Genomic DNA, 17,419 nt, shown 5'->3' on the forward strand with positions numbered 1-17,419 from the left:
TTTGGCGCCATCGCTCTCACTTTTTAAGTCCCCCCTGTTCACATCTGGCAGCTGTCAATTTGCCTCCAACACTTTTCCTTTCACTTTTTCCCCATTATGTATATAGGGGTAAAATTGTTTGGTGAATTGGAACGCACTGTGTTAAACTTTCGCCTCACAACATAGCCTATGACGCTCTCGGGGTCCAGACGTGTGACTGTGCAAAATTTTGTGGCTGTAGCTGCGAAGGTGCAGATGCCAATCCCGGACATACACACACACATTCAGCTTTATATGTACACTGCTCAAAAAAATAAATGGAACACTTAAGCAACAGAATATAAATCCAAATAAATCAAAGTTCTGTGAAATCAAACTGTCCACTTAGGAAGCAACACTGTTTGACAATCAATTTTACATGCTGTTGTGCAAATGGAATAGACAACAGATGGAAATTATTGGCAATTATCAAGACACACTCAAATAAGGAGTGGTTCTGCAGATGGGGACCACAGGCCACATCTCAGTACCAATGATTTTTGGCTGATGTTTTTTGTGCACTTTTGAATGTTGGTTGTGCTTTCACACTCGTGGTAGCATGAGACGGACTCTACAACCCACAATAGTGGCTCAGGTAGTCAAGCTCATCCAGGATGGCACATCAATGCGAGCTGTGGCAAGGTTTGCTGTGTCTACCAGCGTAGTGTCGAGGCGGGAGACGCTACCAGGAGACAGGCCAGTAAACTAGGAGATGTGGAGGGGGCCATAGGAGGGCAACAAACCAGCAGCAGGACCGCTATCTCAGCCTTTGTGTAAGGAGGAACAGAAGAGGAACTCTCAGAGCCCTGCAAAATGACCTCCCCTGCAAAATCACCTCCAGCTGGCCACACATGTGGAAAAGGTTAGAAACCGACTCCATGAGAATGGTCTGAGTGCCTGACGTCCACAGATGGGGGTTGTGCTCACAGCCCAACACCGTGCAGGACACCTGGCATTTGCCACAGAACACCAGGATTGACAAATTCGCAACTGGAGCCCTGTGCTCTTCACAGATGAAAGCAGGTTCACACTGAGCATGTGACAGACGTGACAGAGTCTGGAGACGCCGTGGAGAGTGATCTGCTGCCTGCAACATCCTTCAGCATAACCTGTTTGCAGTGGGTCAGTAATGGTGTGGGGTGGCATTTCTTTGGACGGCCGCACAGCCCTCCATGTGCTCGCCAGAAGTAGCCTGACTGCCATTAGGTACCGTGATGTGTTCCTCAGACCCCTTGTGAGACAATATGGTGGTGCGGTTGGCCCTGGGTTCCTCCTAATGCAGGACAATGCCAGACCTCATGGGGTTTGTGTGTGTCAGCAGTTCCTGCAAGATGAAGGCATTGAAGCTATGGACTTGCCTGCCCATTCCCCAGACTTGAATCCAATTGAACACATCTGGGACATCATGTCTCGCACCATCCACCAACGTCACGTTGCACCACAGACTGTCCAGGAGTTGGTGGATGCTTTAGTCCAGGTCTGGGAGAAGATCCCTCAGGAGACCATCCGCCGCCTCATCAGGAGCATGCCCAGGCATTCTAGGGAGGTCATACAGGCACGTGGAGGCCACATACACTACTGAGCATCATTTCCTTGTCTTGAAGCATTTCCACTGAAGTTTGATCAGCCTGTAACTTCATTTTCCACTTTGATTTTGAGCATCATTCCAACTCCAGACCTCCGTGGGATATTAGTTGGGATTTACGTTGATAATTTTTAGGTTTTATTGTTCTCAACACATTCCACTATGTCATGAATAAAGTTTTACAACTGGAATATTTCATTCAGTGATATCTAGGATGTGGGATTTTAGTGTTCCCTTTATTTTTTTGAGCTGTGTATATATATATATATGTGTGTGTGTGTGTGTGTGTGTGTGTGTGTGTGTGTGTGTGTAAAAACAAAAATTAACAAAAAAAAGTGCACATATATGGTATCACCACTTCCGGAACAACCCAATCTATAAAACTGTCACACTAGTTAAACCCTTCAGTGAACAATGTAACAAAAAAAAAAAACAACTATGACTTTTAATCATACTGCTGAACAAAAAGTGGAATAAAATGTGACAATAAGACAAATGTAAACAAAACTAGTACTGTTGAAAACGTTTTGTCATGCAAAAAACAGGCCACCATACAGCTCAGTCAGGGGAGAAATAAGAAAGTGATAGCTCTCAGAATAATGCGATGCAAAAATAATTTTTTTTCTATAAAATAGTTTCTATTTTGTAAAAGCGGCAAAACATAAAAAAAAGATATACTACAAATGTGATATTACTGTGATGGTACTGACCTAAAGAATAAAGCAATCTTATCAATTGTATCACACTGTGAACGACATTGAAAAAAACACTCAAAAATGCAAATCCTGAATTTCTGATTGCTGTTAATTCGGCCTCCCAAAAATCTGAATAAAAAGTGATCAGAAAATATCATGTGACTGAAAATGGTATTCATTAAAACGTCAACTTGCCCCGCAAAAAACAAGTCCTCGCATGACTCTGGCGGAAAAAATATAGACAAATTATAGTGCTCAAAATATGGTGACGCAAAACCTTTTTTCATTTGTAAAAAAAATTGTCTTTTACTGTGTGACAGTAGCCAAATATAAAAAATATATAAATCTAGTATTTCTTTAATAGCACCGACCTAAAGCATAAAGTCGTCCAATCACATATACCGCACGAGAAACGGCGTTAAAAATTAAATGCAACCAATTCTTCTCCTGTTGATTTTTTTCATTCTGCCTCCCAAAGATCGCAGTAAGACTCAGCTCACATTTATCCTGCACTCTGCGCGCTTACACTGGGGTTTCAGTGTAAATCTCTGAAACACGTTATTCAGACGAAAGCTCTAGTGGAAGATTATCTATAATGATGCAGATGGAGACACTGTGGACACCATCTAGCCTATGACCCGGAGGTGTCCGTCTTTTTAGGTGTGCATAAAAGCGCGGTCGGACACAGTTTTGTGCAGCTCTGAAAAGAAGGACACCGCTAAACAGAGGCCAGACGGAGTCCAGAGTAACTCTGCTGCCTCATTATAGTAAATGGATCCCTCAAGTCAAGTCCCGACTCAGGTCTGTCAATGAAAATATAGAGGGCTTCCTTGTTACTGGTAGCACAAAGGCTCTGGAAAAGCGCTATTGCTCACCCCCAACTGTCTCCCAAATCCAAGTGCCCCCCACCCCTTTGAGCCCAACAGTGTGTCAAAACCACATATACACTGGGGGAAAATAAACATTTGATACGCAGCTGATTTTGCAGGTATTCCCACCTACAAAGAATGGAGAGACCTGTAATTTTTATTGAAGGTACACTTCAACTGTGAGAGACAGAAACCAAAAATTTAAAAAACTGAAAATCACATTGTATGATTTTTAAATAAATTGCATTTTATTGTGTGAAATAAGTATTTGATCACCTAACAACCTTGGGGTTTTTCTTTAACCCCTTAACCTCCAAGGGTGGTTTGCATGCTAATGAGCGGGCCAATTTATACAATTCTGACCACTGTCCCTTTATGAGTTTATAACTCTGGAACGCTTCAACGGATCCCGATGATTCTGAGACCGTTTTCTCGTGACATATTGTACTTCATGTGAGTGGTAAAATTTATTTTTACATTACTTGCCTTTATTTGTGAAAAAATGGAAATTTTGAGAAAATTTTGAAAATTTTGCAATTTTCCAACTTTGAATTTTCATGCCCTTAAATCATAGAGATATGTGACACAAAATACTTAATAAGAAAGATTTTCCACATGTCTACTTTACATCAGCACAATTTTGGAACCAAAATTTTTTTTGTTAGGGAGTTATAAGGGTTAAAAGTTGACCAGCAATTTCTCATTTTTACAACACCATTTTTAGGGACCACATCACATTTGAAATCACTTTGAGGGGTCTATATGACAGAAAATACCCAAGTGTGACATCATTCTAAAAACTGCCCCCCTCAAGGAGCTCAAAATCACATTCAAGAAGTTTATTAACTCTTCAGGTGTTTCACAGGAATTTTTGGAATGTTTAAAAAAAATGAACATTTAACTTTCTTTCACAAAAAATTTACTTCAGATCCAATTTGTTTTATTTTACCAAGGGTAACAGGGGAAATTGGACCCCAAACGTTGTTGCGCAATTTGTCCCGAGTATGCAGATACTCCATATGTGGGGGGGGAACCACTGTTTGGGCGCATGGCAGAGCTCAGAAGGGAAGAAGAGCCCTTGATGTGCCTAAACAGTGAAACCCCCCCACAAGTGACAGCATTTGGGAAAGTAGACCCCCTAAGCACCTCATCTAGATGTGTGGGGAGCACTTTGACCCACCAAGTACTTCACAGAAGTTTATAATGTAGAGCCGTAAAAATAAAAAATAGGGATTTTTGTGTGCTCACCGTAAAATCCTTTTCTCCGAGCCATTCTTTGGGGGAAACAGACCGTGGGACACAGACCGTGGGTGTATGCTGCTGCCACTAGGAGGCTGACACTAAGTGATACAAAGAAAGTTAGCTCCTCCCCTGCAGTATACACCCTCCTGCTGGCTCTCAACTAACCAGTTCGGTGCAAAAGCAGTAGGAGATCAATAACAACATATGAGCGTATAGCATGTCATATTATATATGAGAGTATAGCATGTCAAATTATAAAGCAAGCATGAGCTAATAACAGGGTGGGAGCTGTGTCCCCCAATGAATGGCTCGGAGAAAAGGATTTTACGGTGAGTACACAAAAATCCCTATTTCTCCTTCGCCTCATTGGGGGACACAGACCGTGGGACGTCCCAAAGCAGTCCCTGGGTAGGGACAACATCAGATCAGGCCCCGTGTAACCGTTACTTACAAGTGCGCCACCGCGGCCTGCAGAATCCGCCTGCCCAAACTCACATCTGTGGAAGTGTGGGAATTATAGTGCTTCAAGAATGCATGCGGACTGGACGAATCCGCAATCTTGCAGCCGTGCTTGCAGACGTCTGGTGCCTAGAGCCCTCAGACAGGGAGATAGGCTGACATCTAGCACGGAAGGACTCCTGGATGGTGAAACGAATCCACTGGGCTAACATGGCCGATGAAACGGCTAAACCCTTCCTGTGACCGTCAGGAAACCTTCTTCTTACCGTCAGGAAGCCCAAATAAAGTGTCCAACCTTCGGAAGGATGCCATCCTTGATACGTACCTACTTGGAGCACTCACTTCGTCCAGATTATGGAGAACCCATTCCGTTTTGTGGACTGGAGCCGAAAGAGATGAGGGAAGGACGATGCCCCTGTAACAGTGGGAAAACAATACCACCTTGGTAACAAGGGAAGGGGATGGCCTGGGGACAACCTTGCCTTGATGGTAATAAGTAAAAAAATCTGAAAGAACAGAGCGGCAAGCTCTGATGACTCATCAGGATGACAAGATCGCAGAGAAAAAAGGGGGCGACCTTCCCTGATAGTAAAGTCTGTTTGGATCAAAAAAGGAGTCTATTGTAAGACCCCCAGGACCATTAAGGTCCCAAAGATCTAACGGTATGTGATAGGGAAGAACCACAGGTGAAGACTCCCTGCGAGGAAGTCCATATTTGCAGTCTTGTTGCAATAAGACGGAAAAATACTAGTACCGCAAAGGAGAAATCCTGACATGGTCAGTGCGGATTCCCCAGGATCACTGGGGCCCTTCCTGCTGCCAAAAAGATCTCGGAAGTAGTGGAAGAGGGGTTATGGAAATTGGTACCATGGAAGAACAGAGCATGCACTGCGATGGCTCTTGGATCTCGAGGCCGAACCATGAACTCAAGTACATTGGCATTCAGTCTGGACGCCATCCGACCTACATCTGGAGTACTCGAGTGAAGGCAGATCTGATGAAAGACTTCCAGGTGAAGTTCCCACTCACTTGAGGAGAAACCCTCATGGCTGAATATGTCTGCCGCCCAGTGTTCTACTCCAGGGATATGTACTGCTGAGATCACCGAATGATAGATCTCGGCCCATCAGAGAATGTGAGGTACCTCGGCCATGGCGCTTGACTGTGGGTACCTGCTAGATGATTGACGTATGGCACAGCCGTGGCATTGTCCAATTGAAGTCGGATGGGATGACCCGCCTGAAGGCAGTGGGCCTGCTGTAGGATTGGCCGTACCGTTCGGATCCCCAGAGCAATAATCGGGAGAAGAAGACTGGCATTGGTAGTCATTAATAACCATTGGACCAGGAGAAGGCCTTGGGTGAGAAAGGAGCTCAGAGACTACCCCCTGAAAACCTGATTGACTTGCTGAAAACGAGCGGAGCAAAGGAAACGGTTTCCATTGTCGTCACCATTTTTGCTCAGAACCCTCTGTGGGAATCAAATGAAATGAGGGGATGAGTGATCATGTGCGCAAGCTCCCTGTTGAAGGGCCACGACCTTGACTCGAGAGAGAATTACCATCCTTCTGGAAGTGTGCAGGATCATCAACAAAAAGGATCTGCTGGGCTGGAAATGAGGAAAACTTGTCTAAGTTTAGCTGCCACATCAGGTGGGAGGGTATCGCAAGTGATATAGACGACTCAGCGTAGTCCTGGAAGAGCGGCTAGAAAGTCGACCAAATAGGGCAGGACGACCACACTACTATGGTGCCAGAGGAACATGAAAACTGCCATGACCCTTGAGAACAGTCTGGGTGCGGTAGCCAGGCCGAAGGGCAAGGTCGTGAATTGAAAATGCTGTACGCGAATGGAAAGGCAAAGGAATTTTTGAAGAGGGGAAAAATAGGAATGTGAGAGTAAGAATCCCGAATGTCGATGGATGCCAGAAACTCCACCTTTTTCTGTTGAAGTAATGGCTGAGCGGAGGAACTCCATCCGAAAAAGGAGGACCTTGTCAAAGGTTGTTAGAAGTTTGAGGTCCAGGATCGGTCTTACTTTTCATTCCCCCTTTGTGGAACCAAGATCCCTTAAATCTAGCCTGTCCTGGACAACCCTTCCACTGCTGGTTGGATCTGTAGAAAAAATATGATCCCTTGTTAGTCTCCCGCTTATAAGATTTGATTGGCCAGCTGTACTGTCTTCGGGGAAGTGTTACTTGTGTGAATCAAAGTAGTTAAGGTCTCCGACCAGGAGACCATTGCTCAAGCAACCCATGTGGCGGCTAAGGAAGGGTAGAGTGCTGAACCCGAAGCCGCAAGACGGAACAAACCAGATTTGCTATCTGACAGTCCCTGGTATTTTTAATTGATGATACATCGGGCAGGGACCCTGGTAGGTATACCACAAGAGATTCTACCCGGTTAGTCTGCCAAATGGTAAAATGCGGGGCTGCATCCAGCAGGTCAGGAAAAAGCCGTCTCTTGCCATCATCGCTCTCTTTTGATGGTGCAGAGTAGAAAATTAGGAACCCTCGATCCAACATCCTCTTAACAGGGAAGTGGAGAGGAATCGTCCGCCTTCTTGCATCATCCGCTAAATAGTGGTGATGCAAAGGGGGGTGCTCGGACGCCAAAGAGGGTGCCTCTGAACATCCCCAGAGTTCAGGTCCCCGGGTGGACAGGGCAGGTTGTCTGGTGTTAGGTCTGGATGCAGTAGAGGATACATGGAGGCGGCACACCATGTGCTCGTCTGTTGATGGTGTGGGGAGATCGGTGCCCTTTAAAAGACCTGTCATCCTTAAAAATCAGACCAGGCATGGCATCCCACGTAGAGGCTTCTGTCCAGTGAATCGCTTACCGAACTGAATGGCATATGCTCTATGAGGGAGTTTAGTCTCCTTATGAGGGACACTGCGTAGTCTAGAGCAGAACCGGAGTCCTCGTCAATGTACCGAGATTGGTTGATGGTATAAATAGGCGAGTCCATCCTTTTCTGAAGCTCTTGCAAGTCCAGGTCCTAGGCAATATCCGATCCCTATTCCTAGCCTTGTTGTCATCAAATCACTGGGGCGAGAGATCAGGAAATGAAAACTTCCGTTTTCTAGATGCCAGTACGTTTCTAAATGCCTGTATATTTCTAGAATACTTGTGGCGCTTGCTAGCCGACGGCTACCATGTAGGATAGCGACCATGTATATCGGTCCTGCGAGCACTCCGAGCCACAGAGAGTACACGGAGGGATTCAATCTATTGGTCAGAGAACCATGGATTGCGGTCAGTGACGAAGTCCACTGAGGGGAACTAGGTACTGTGGGATAAACTGGGATCAGCGGCGGAGGGCGCCTGAGCTCATTTAGTTGACCGGCTTCAGATTGATCATGTGCCCTTAAGACGAGGGAATACTGATCATGCGCCTTTACGATCAGGAAATATCGGTTATGTGCCTTTAAGACCAGGGAATACTGGTCATGCGCCTTTAAGACCAGGGAATATTGGTTGTGCGCCTTTAAAACCAGGGAATGCTGGTCGTGTGCATTTAATACCTGGGAATACTGGTCGTGTGCATTTAAGACCAGGGAATACTGGTCGTGTGGCTTTAAGACCAGGGAATACTGGTCGTGTGGCTTTAAGACCAGGGAATACTGGTCGGGTGTCTTTAAGACCAGGGAATACTGGTCGTGTCCCCTTAAGACCAGGGAATACTGGTCGTGTGCCTTTAAGACTAGGGAATACTGGTCATGTGCCTTTAAGACCAGGTAATACTGGTCTTGTGTTTTGATGTAGAGTCGTTGTGCCCCTTCAATCAAAAACCGTCGCCCCTGTGTGAGCCGGCCGGGTGGACCAAGATGGCCACCGGGAGTTGCAGAGTTGATAAATTCTCACAGAGAGAAAAGGGCCAATTTGGGGGCGGAGCCATGGACACAATGTGGGCGGAGCCTCGAGACTTCCATGAATAGGCCCAAGCCGGGGCCTAAATTTCTGCAGCCGGCGTGCAACACCAGCGGTAGTAGTGAGGGGCGTTGTAGTTGAGCGTTCCCGTGCTGGGTGAGAAGCGCCAGAAAAGCGGGCGGAGCCGCCTTAGCGCCATAGTGCAGGTGCGGCTTCCGGGATGCGGCCTACACATCGGCCGAAGTCGGGGGCTACATTTTTGCAGCCGGCCAGAGCGTTACCTCAGGGAGGTGGGCCACAAGGAAGTGGCTGAGGCTGCCTGTCACCATGTGGATATCTCGCTTCAGATGGATCCACTCACCATCGGTGCGCGTCTCGACATGGAGCCGCCGCAGATGTGGGTTTCAGCGCTGTTCTACGGCAGGTCAGGTATTGCAGCGTGGATGGTGCAGGGATAAAGGGGTAAACCTCAATCCACCATCCCTTTGTTAGGGAGGTGGAGAGGAACCGTCCGCCTCCTTGTGCCATCCGCTTTCACAGTGGTGGGACAGTGGGGGCTGCTCGAACGCCATAGAGAGGGGCTTCTGCACATCCACGGAGTTCAAGCCCCATGGTGGACAGGGCCAGTTGACCAGCATTAGGCCTGGCTGGGGAAGAGGGTACGTGGAGGCGACACTCCATGTGCTCGTCTGTTCAGGGTGCGGGGAGATCGGTCCCCTTGAAGGGGCCCGTCGTTCCTAAGAATCAGCCCAGGCTTAGCATCCCACGTCGCAGGAGAGGATATGGACAGGCAACACTCTCCGTATTCGCCTGCTGATGGTTCAGGGAGATCAGAACCTTGAAAGGATCCGTCACCCCATTCATCCATGAAAAAATAAAATCAAAAATCTAAAATTAAAATGTAAAAATAAAATAATAAAGAGCTTTGGGTCTGAATAGCAGAACCGTCAGTGTGCCTCCTACGGACACCAAGCAAGAACTGGTTAGCTGAGAGCCAGCAGGAGGGTGTATGCTGCAGATGAGGAGCTAACTTTCTTTGCATCACTTAGGCTATGTGCACACGTTGCAGATTAGACTTAGGAATTTCTGGTGCGGATACTGATTCTTCTGGCAGAAAACGCACCTGCGGATTTGTTGCGTTTTTTGTGCGGTTCCGCAGCATTTTTTGTGCGTTTTTGCTGCGGTTTTCTTGCGGATTTGCTGCGTTTTTTTACCCCTGCGGTTTTCTATAATGGAATGGGTACAAAAACGCTGCAGATTCACAAAAAAATAAGTGACATGCTACTTCTTTTAAACCGCAGCGTTTCCGCAGCAGATTTTCCGCAAAGTGTGCACAGCATTTTTTTTTCTCATTGATTTACATTGTACTGTAAATCAATTGCGGATCTGCAGCGTTTCTGCACCTCAAAAAACGCTGCGCATCCGCAGAGAATCCGCAACGTGTGCACATACCCTTAGTGTCAGCCTCCTAGTGGCAGTAGCATACACCCACTGTCTGTGTCCCAAGGTCTGTGTCCCCCAATGAGGCGAAGGAGAAATCATATTTTTTCACAAAAATGATATTTTCACCCCCAATTTTTTATTTTCCTAAAGGTAATAGAAGAAATTGGACCCCAAAAGTTGTTGTGCAATTTGTCCAGACTACGCAGATACCCCATATATGGGGTTAAATCACTGTTTGGGCGCATGGCAGAGCTCGGAAGGGATTTTTTTCAATGCAAAATTGACTGGAATTGAGATATAACGCCATGTCACGTTTGGAGAGCCCCTGATGTCCCTAAACAGTGGAAACCCCCCACAAGTGACAACATTTTGGAAAGTAGACCCCCTACGTAACTTATCTAGATGTGTTGTGAGAACTTTGAACCCCCAAGTGTTTCACTACAGTTTATAACGCAGAGCCGTGAAAATAATTTTTTTTTTCCACAAAAATGATATTTTAGCCCCCAAAATTTTATTTACCCAAGGGTAACAAGAGAAATTGGACCCCAAAAGTTGTTGTCCAATTTGTCCTGAGTACGCTGATACCCCATATATGAAGGGGGAAACCACCGTTTGGGCGCATGGCAGAGCTCAGAAGGGAAGGATCGCCGTTTGGAATGCAGACTTAAGATGGAATGGGCATCACGTTGCGTTTGCAGAGCCCCTGATGTACCTAAACAGTAGAAACTCCCCCACAAGTGACTCCATATGGGAAACTAGACCCCCCAAGGAACGTATCTAGATGTGTTGTGAGAACTTTGAACCCCCAAGTGTTTCACTACAGTTTATAACGCGGAGCCGTGAAAATAAAAAAATTTTTCCCACAAAAATGATATTTTAGCCCCCAAAATTTTATTTACCCAAGGGTAACAAGAGAAATTGGACCCCAAACGTTGTTGTCCAATTTGTCCTGAGTACGCTGATACCTCATATGTTGGGGTACACCCCTGTTTGGGCGTACAGGAGAGCTCGGAACGGAAGGAGCAATGTTTTACTTTTTCAACGCAGAATTGTCTGGAATTGAGATCGGACGCCATGTCGCATTTGGAGAGCCCCTGATATGCCTTAACAGTGGAAACCTCCCAATTCTAACTCCAACCCTAACCCCAACACACCCCTAACCCTAACTCTAACCACACCCCAACCCAAACACGCCCCTAATCCCAACCACACCCCTAACCCCAACACACCCATAACCCTAATCCCAACCCTAACCACACCCCTAACTCCAACACACCCCTAACCCTAATCCCTACCATAACCCTAACCACACCACTAACTCTAATCCCAACCGTAAATGTAATCCAAACCCTAACTTTAACTCCAACCCTAACCTTAACTGTAGCCCTAACTTTAGCCCTAACCCTAATGGGAAAATAGAAATAAATACTTTTTTTTTTATTTTATTATTTTTCCCTAACTAAGGCGGTGATGAAGGGGGGTTTGATTTACCATTTATAGCGGGTTTTTATGTTTGGTAGCTGTCACACACTAAAAGACGCTTTTTATTGCAAAAAAAGTTTTTGCGTTACCACATTTTGAGAGCTATAATTTTTCCATATTTTGGTCCACAGAGTCATGTGAGGTCTTGTTTTTTGCGAGACGAGTTGACGTTTCTATTGGTAACATTTTTGGCAACATGACATTTTTTGATAGCTTTTTATTCAGATTTTTGTTGGGCAGAATGAACAGAAGCCAGCAATTCATGAATTTCTTTTGGGGGGGCGTTTATACCGTTCCATGTTTGGTAAAATTGATAAAGCAGTTTTATTCTTCGGGTCAGTACGATTACAGCGATACCTCATTTATATCTTTTTTTTGTTTTGGCGCTTTTATACAATAAAAAACTATTTAATAGAAAAAATAATTATTTTTGCATCGCTTTATTCTGAGGGAGCACTTTATTTTTTTCGCTGATGATGCTGTATGGCAGCTCGATTTTTGCGGGACAAGATGACGTTTTTAGCGGTACCATGTTTATTTATATCTGTCTTTTTGATTGCGTGTTATTGCACTTTTTGTTCAGCGGTATGATGATAAATCATTGTTTTTTGCATAGTTTTTAATATTTTTTTTTACGGTGTTCACTGAAGGGGTTAACTAGTGGGACAGTTTTATAGGCCGGGTCGTTACAGACGTTACGATACTAAATGTGTACTTTTATTCTTTTTTTTTTATTATTATTTACATAAAGAAATGTATTTATTGGAACAATATTTTATTTTATTTTTCATTTAGGATTTTTTTTTTTTTTTACACGTCTTATTATTATTTTTTTACTTTATAACATTGCCCCAGGGGGGAATATGACTATATAGTGTCAGATCGCTGATCTGACACTTTGCAAAGCACTGTGTCAGATCAGAGATCTGACAGGCAGTTCAGGCGGCTTGCCGGCGCCTGCTCTCAGCAGGGAGGAGGACGGAGGAGACGCTCGGAACAACGCAATCACATCACGTTGTTCTGAGGGTCTCAGGAAAGCATGCAGGGAGCACTCTCCCTGTGCGATGCTTCCCAATGCCGCCGGAACACTGCGATCATGTTTGATCGCATTGTTTCGGGGGTTAATGTGCCGGGAGCGGTCCGTGACCGTTCCTGGCACATAGTGCCGGATGTCAGCTGTTATAATCAGCTGACACCCGGCCACGATCAGCTGCGCTCACCCCGTGAGCGCGGCTAATCGCCTATGACGTACTATTCTGTCCCTGGGAATTAAGTCCAAGGTCACCTCGACGGGATAGTAGGTCAGATGGCAGAAAGGGGTTAAGAAGCCCCCCTACTCTGCACTCATTACCTGTATTAATTGTACCTGTTTGAACTTGTTACCTGTATAAAAGACACCTGTCTACACAATCACACTCTAACCTCTCCACCATGAACAAGCTTCCCCAGTCTGGGGCTCCTTGCAAGATGCCATTGGGTAAAGATGATTCTGAGAAATGTAAGGAATCTGCCCAGAGCTACACGAGAGGACCTGGTCAATAACCTGAAGAGTGCTGGGACCAGTCTCAAACATTACTGTTATTAACACACTACACCGTCATGCATTAAAATTCTGCAGAGAACACAAGGTCCCCTTGCTCATGCCAGCATATGTCCAGGCCCATTTGAACTTCGCCAATGACCATCTGGATAATCAAGAGGAGGCATGGGAGAAGGTCATGTGGTTAGATGAGACCAAAATAAAACTTTATGGTATCAATTCCACCCATTGTGTTTGGAAGAAGAAGGATAAGTACAACCCAAAGAACACTGTCCCAACAGTGAAGCACGGTGGGGCAAACATCATAATTTGGGGGTGCTTTTATGCCATGTATCGCAAGATTTTATCCAACATTAGCCTTCTCTCAGTAAGAGCATTGATGATAGGCCGTGGCTTGGTCATCCATCATGACAATGATCCCAAACACACATCACAGCTAAAGAGTGGCTCTGCAAGAAGAATTTCAAGGTCCTGGAGTGGCCTAGCAAGTCTCCCGACCTGAACCTAATAGAAAATCTTTAGAGGGAGTTGAAACTCAATGTTGCCCAACGACAGCCCCAAAACCTGAATGATCTGTATGGAGGAGTTGGCCAAAATCCCTACTGCAGTGTGTGCAAGCTTGGTCAAGAACCACAGGAAACGTCTGACCTCTGTAATTGCAAACAAAAGTTTCTGTAGCAAATATTACGTTCTGTTTTTCTACTGTAATCAAATACTTAATTTCATGCAATGAAATGTAAATGAATTTCCATATGTAAAAATCATACAATCGGCAGTGTATCAAATACTTATTTTCCCCACTGTAAGGTCCACATGTTTGGAATTTCTGTAGCAATGAGAGCCCGCCTCATTTACAGGGTGCGTGCCTCCAGCAGCACAAGCTTGACACAATTTATGGGCACTAAAAAGGCAGATTTTCAATTTTCACTCAGCAACATCCACTGATGCTTGTTTCTGCGAAACATCCAAGAAGTCAAATCATCACTACACTCGTAGATAAATTTCCAGAGGGGTGTAATTTCCAAAATAAGGTCACTTGAGGGTGAATTCTGTTCTTCTAGCATTTAGAGGCTCTGAATATGGAGTCCGCAAACTATTCTAGGAAAATAAAGATGAAGAAACAACCACAAGAAGGATTTCATGAACCAAGGTATCATTGTAATCAGTACAACGGCGCCGACCTGACACTGTCTGTAGGTTGCTGTGCACAATCCTCCTGACAGGTTCCCTTTAAGGCTGCTGTCACACTCGCAGTATTCGGTCAGTATTTTACATCAGTATTTGTAAGCCAAAACCAGGAGTGGAACAAATAGAGGAAAAGTATAATAGAAACATATGCACCACTTCTGCATTTATCACTCACTCCTGGTTTTGGCTACAAATACTGAGGTAAAATACTGACCAAATACTGATAGTGTGACGGCAGCCTAATGGTGTAAAAATTAAAAGTCTAAAAATTGAAACATTTTCGCCAAAATTATGATATTTTCAAAATTAAATGCAAAAAATATTGACATAAATTTACCACATGAAATACAATTTGTCACGAAAAACAATCTCAGAATCAGTGGGATAAATTGAAGCTTTCCAGAGTTATTACCATATAAAGTGACATTGGTCAGAATTGACAAAATCAGTCTGGTCTGGAATGTGAAAACAGACAGTGGGTTGAAGGGGTTTAATGTGTTAAAGGATTAAAGGGGTATTCCCATCTTCAAGTTCCTATCCCAATATGTAGAAGGTGTAATAATATTAGCAAATACCTCCTGTATTTGTAGTATAGTTTTTCTGATTTGCTATGTCTCTTTCCTCATGTGCAGGTGTTGGAGGACCTACAGTATCCATGGTTAGAACCATATTAGTTAGTTAGTTAGCAAATTGCAAGTGGTTGTAGCCATGGATACCCAAGATCATGCAATGCCTGCACATGAGGAAATATTCATAGCCAGTCAGAAGCTGCGCTCATAAGTGACGCGGGACCGGAGCGGTGCCGAAAAACAATGAAGATGCCGGAGGGTGAGTATATGACCAGGGGCAGGGGACTTACATTTAAAGCACCACTCCAGCTCTGCAATAATAAAAAAATGCTGGAGTGATGCTTTCAATTTACAGTAAAGACTAGACAATGGAGACATAACTAAACTGAACAAAATAACATTGATTAAGAAGCTGAAATGGGCTGATTTGCTCGGTTCATCTTTTTCATAAAAGTATTCTTTTCCCGTTGAGTTTTTATAACTGGAAGTTAGGAAACATTCATGGAAGACCACATTTTACATGTTTTTGTTTCTAGTGAATGTATTATACTGTAAAGACAATGTACCTTGGGAGTATGCTGCTGCTCCATGAACTGATGACGTAGATGCTCTAGATTTTGCTGCTGTAAATGCTCCGCAAGCTGATGGAAAAGTGAATTGTTCATAGAATCTGGAACAAGGGGGCTGAAAAAGACAATAAATGTAGTCGGCTAGTCGAGAAGCAATATCTTGTAGTGTTAGGGCAAGCTAACAAGCAGAACAAAACAAAGGCTGCTCTAAATACAAGCTTATTCCTGGTCCTCCATGGTTACTTTGGGTCACATGTGAGCCCAGGACTGTGGAGTTGGAGTCGTGGGTCCGTTGTCCATTCTGACGCAGTCCGAATAAAATCGATAGACTCCAAAATTTTCTAATAAATCGGGTACAGTTGTTCGGTGAAGTATGTGTTGTAAATGTTTTCATAAGAATTTGGGAAAGTTATGAAATGTCCTATAAATGTCTGTTCTGTCCCTGATCTAAAGATCTCAGCTTGTAGCTGAGATGAATCTGTGCTGCACTTTATGTACATGCTCAGTAGTGACCGATGCTGTGGAGTCAGGAGTCAGGGAAATTGAGGAGTCAGAGGTTTGGCTTATCAACACCTAATTTTGCCATGAAATACTGGGTAAGCTTATTGAATCGAGTATAAGCCAGGTATGCATTGTCCCCTCATCCCTGTCCTGGTATGAATGGCGCCCCCTATCGATGTCCTGGAATACGTGGCTCCCCCCGTCCTGTCCTGGTATGCATGCTTCCTATTACAAAAAAAAACAAAAAAAACATCCTACTCACCCTCCAAGTGTGCTCTCGCAGCACCTCATTCTGGCACCAGCAGCTCTTCCTATGCTTAGCGATCATGTGGCACCGCTCATTAAGGTAATGAATATTCCCTCCACACATATGGGAGTGGAGACGCATGCATATTCATTACCTTAATGAGCGGTAACACGTGATCGCTCAGCACAGGAAGAGCAGCTGGATGCTGGAACCAACGAGATACTGCGAGGGTGCCGGGACCAACGAGATGCTGCGAGGGCACGCTGGCTGGAGGGTGAGTAGGATGTCTTCTGGAAGCCGTAAATGTGCTGAAAAACTCAGCTTATACACGAGTATATACGGTATATCCGAATGGGAATTCGATAAAGTCCAGTAGCGTAGCTACTGGGGGGACAGAGGGGGCCATCGCCCCGGGCCCCATGCTCTGAGGGGGCCCACCGGGAGCTACGCTACTGTAACTACATCGGCGCTCTGATGCAGTTACATTCTGCGGCAGAGCAGGGAGAATCGATCTCCCTGCTCTGCCGCCATGGGGCCCCTGAGCAGGCAGGGGGGACCCGGTGCCAGCAGTGGGCCCCCCGCCCGTCATCGCAGTGATGAAGGAGGGAGTGCTGCCTTATTTACAGGATCTGCCTATGGGGGGAGTGCTGCCTTATATACAGGATCAGCCTATAGGGGGGGAGTGCTGCCTTATATACAGGATCTGCCTATAAGGGAGGGAGTGCTGCCTTATGTACAGGATCTCCTATAGGGGAGGGAGTGCTGCCTTATATACAGGATCTGCCTATAGGGGAGGGAGTAATGTAAAGTGGGCACTTATTGTAATAGGGGAACTCGGTTACTGTAACTATCAAAGGGGCACACAGAGGGCATTATTACTTTCTAGGGGGCAAAATGTGGGCTCTGTTTTCTAGGGCACTTGCACCCGGCATTACTATATTATAGAGGGTTGCTTTAGAATTTAGAGGGTACAGAGAACCACAGAGTAGGTGCAGTAATAGGGTCACATACGGCAGCAGAGGCTCAGTATCGGGGTATCAGGTGGAGTAATAGGGATACATACGGCAGCAGCAGCTCAGTATTGGGGTATCAGATGCAGTAATAGGGACACAAACGGCAGCAGCGGCTTAGTATCGGGGTATCA

The 17,419-nt window shown here is 45.2% G+C and overlaps 1 protein-coding gene across 10 annotated transcripts in view; it reads right to left on the reverse strand.

Moving 5' to 3' along the window:
- Nucleotides 1-17,419, reverse strand: part of SCAF8 (SR-related CTD associated factor 8) — a 666,705-nt gene that overhangs the window by 490,928 nt on the left and 158,358 nt on the right. For all 10 annotated transcript variants that reach the window (XR_011321960.1, XR_011321958.1, XR_011321959.1 and 7 more), the window contains one exon: nucleotides 15,525-15,642. Coding sequence is in view for 7 of the 10 variants with exons in the window: in XM_069769411.1 (XP_069625512.1) it covers nucleotides 15,525-15,642 (118 nt within the window). In the remaining 3 variants the exon portion in view is untranslated. The remainder of the gene's footprint in view (nucleotides 1-15,524; nucleotides 15,643-17,419) is intronic.

The sequence above is a fragment of the Ranitomeya imitator genome, chromosome 5, assembly GCF_032444005.1.
Source record: "Ranitomeya imitator isolate aRanImi1 chromosome 5, aRanImi1.pri, whole genome shotgun sequence".
Classification (NCBI taxonomy): Eukaryota; Metazoa; Chordata; class Amphibia; order Anura; family Dendrobatidae; genus Ranitomeya; species Ranitomeya imitator.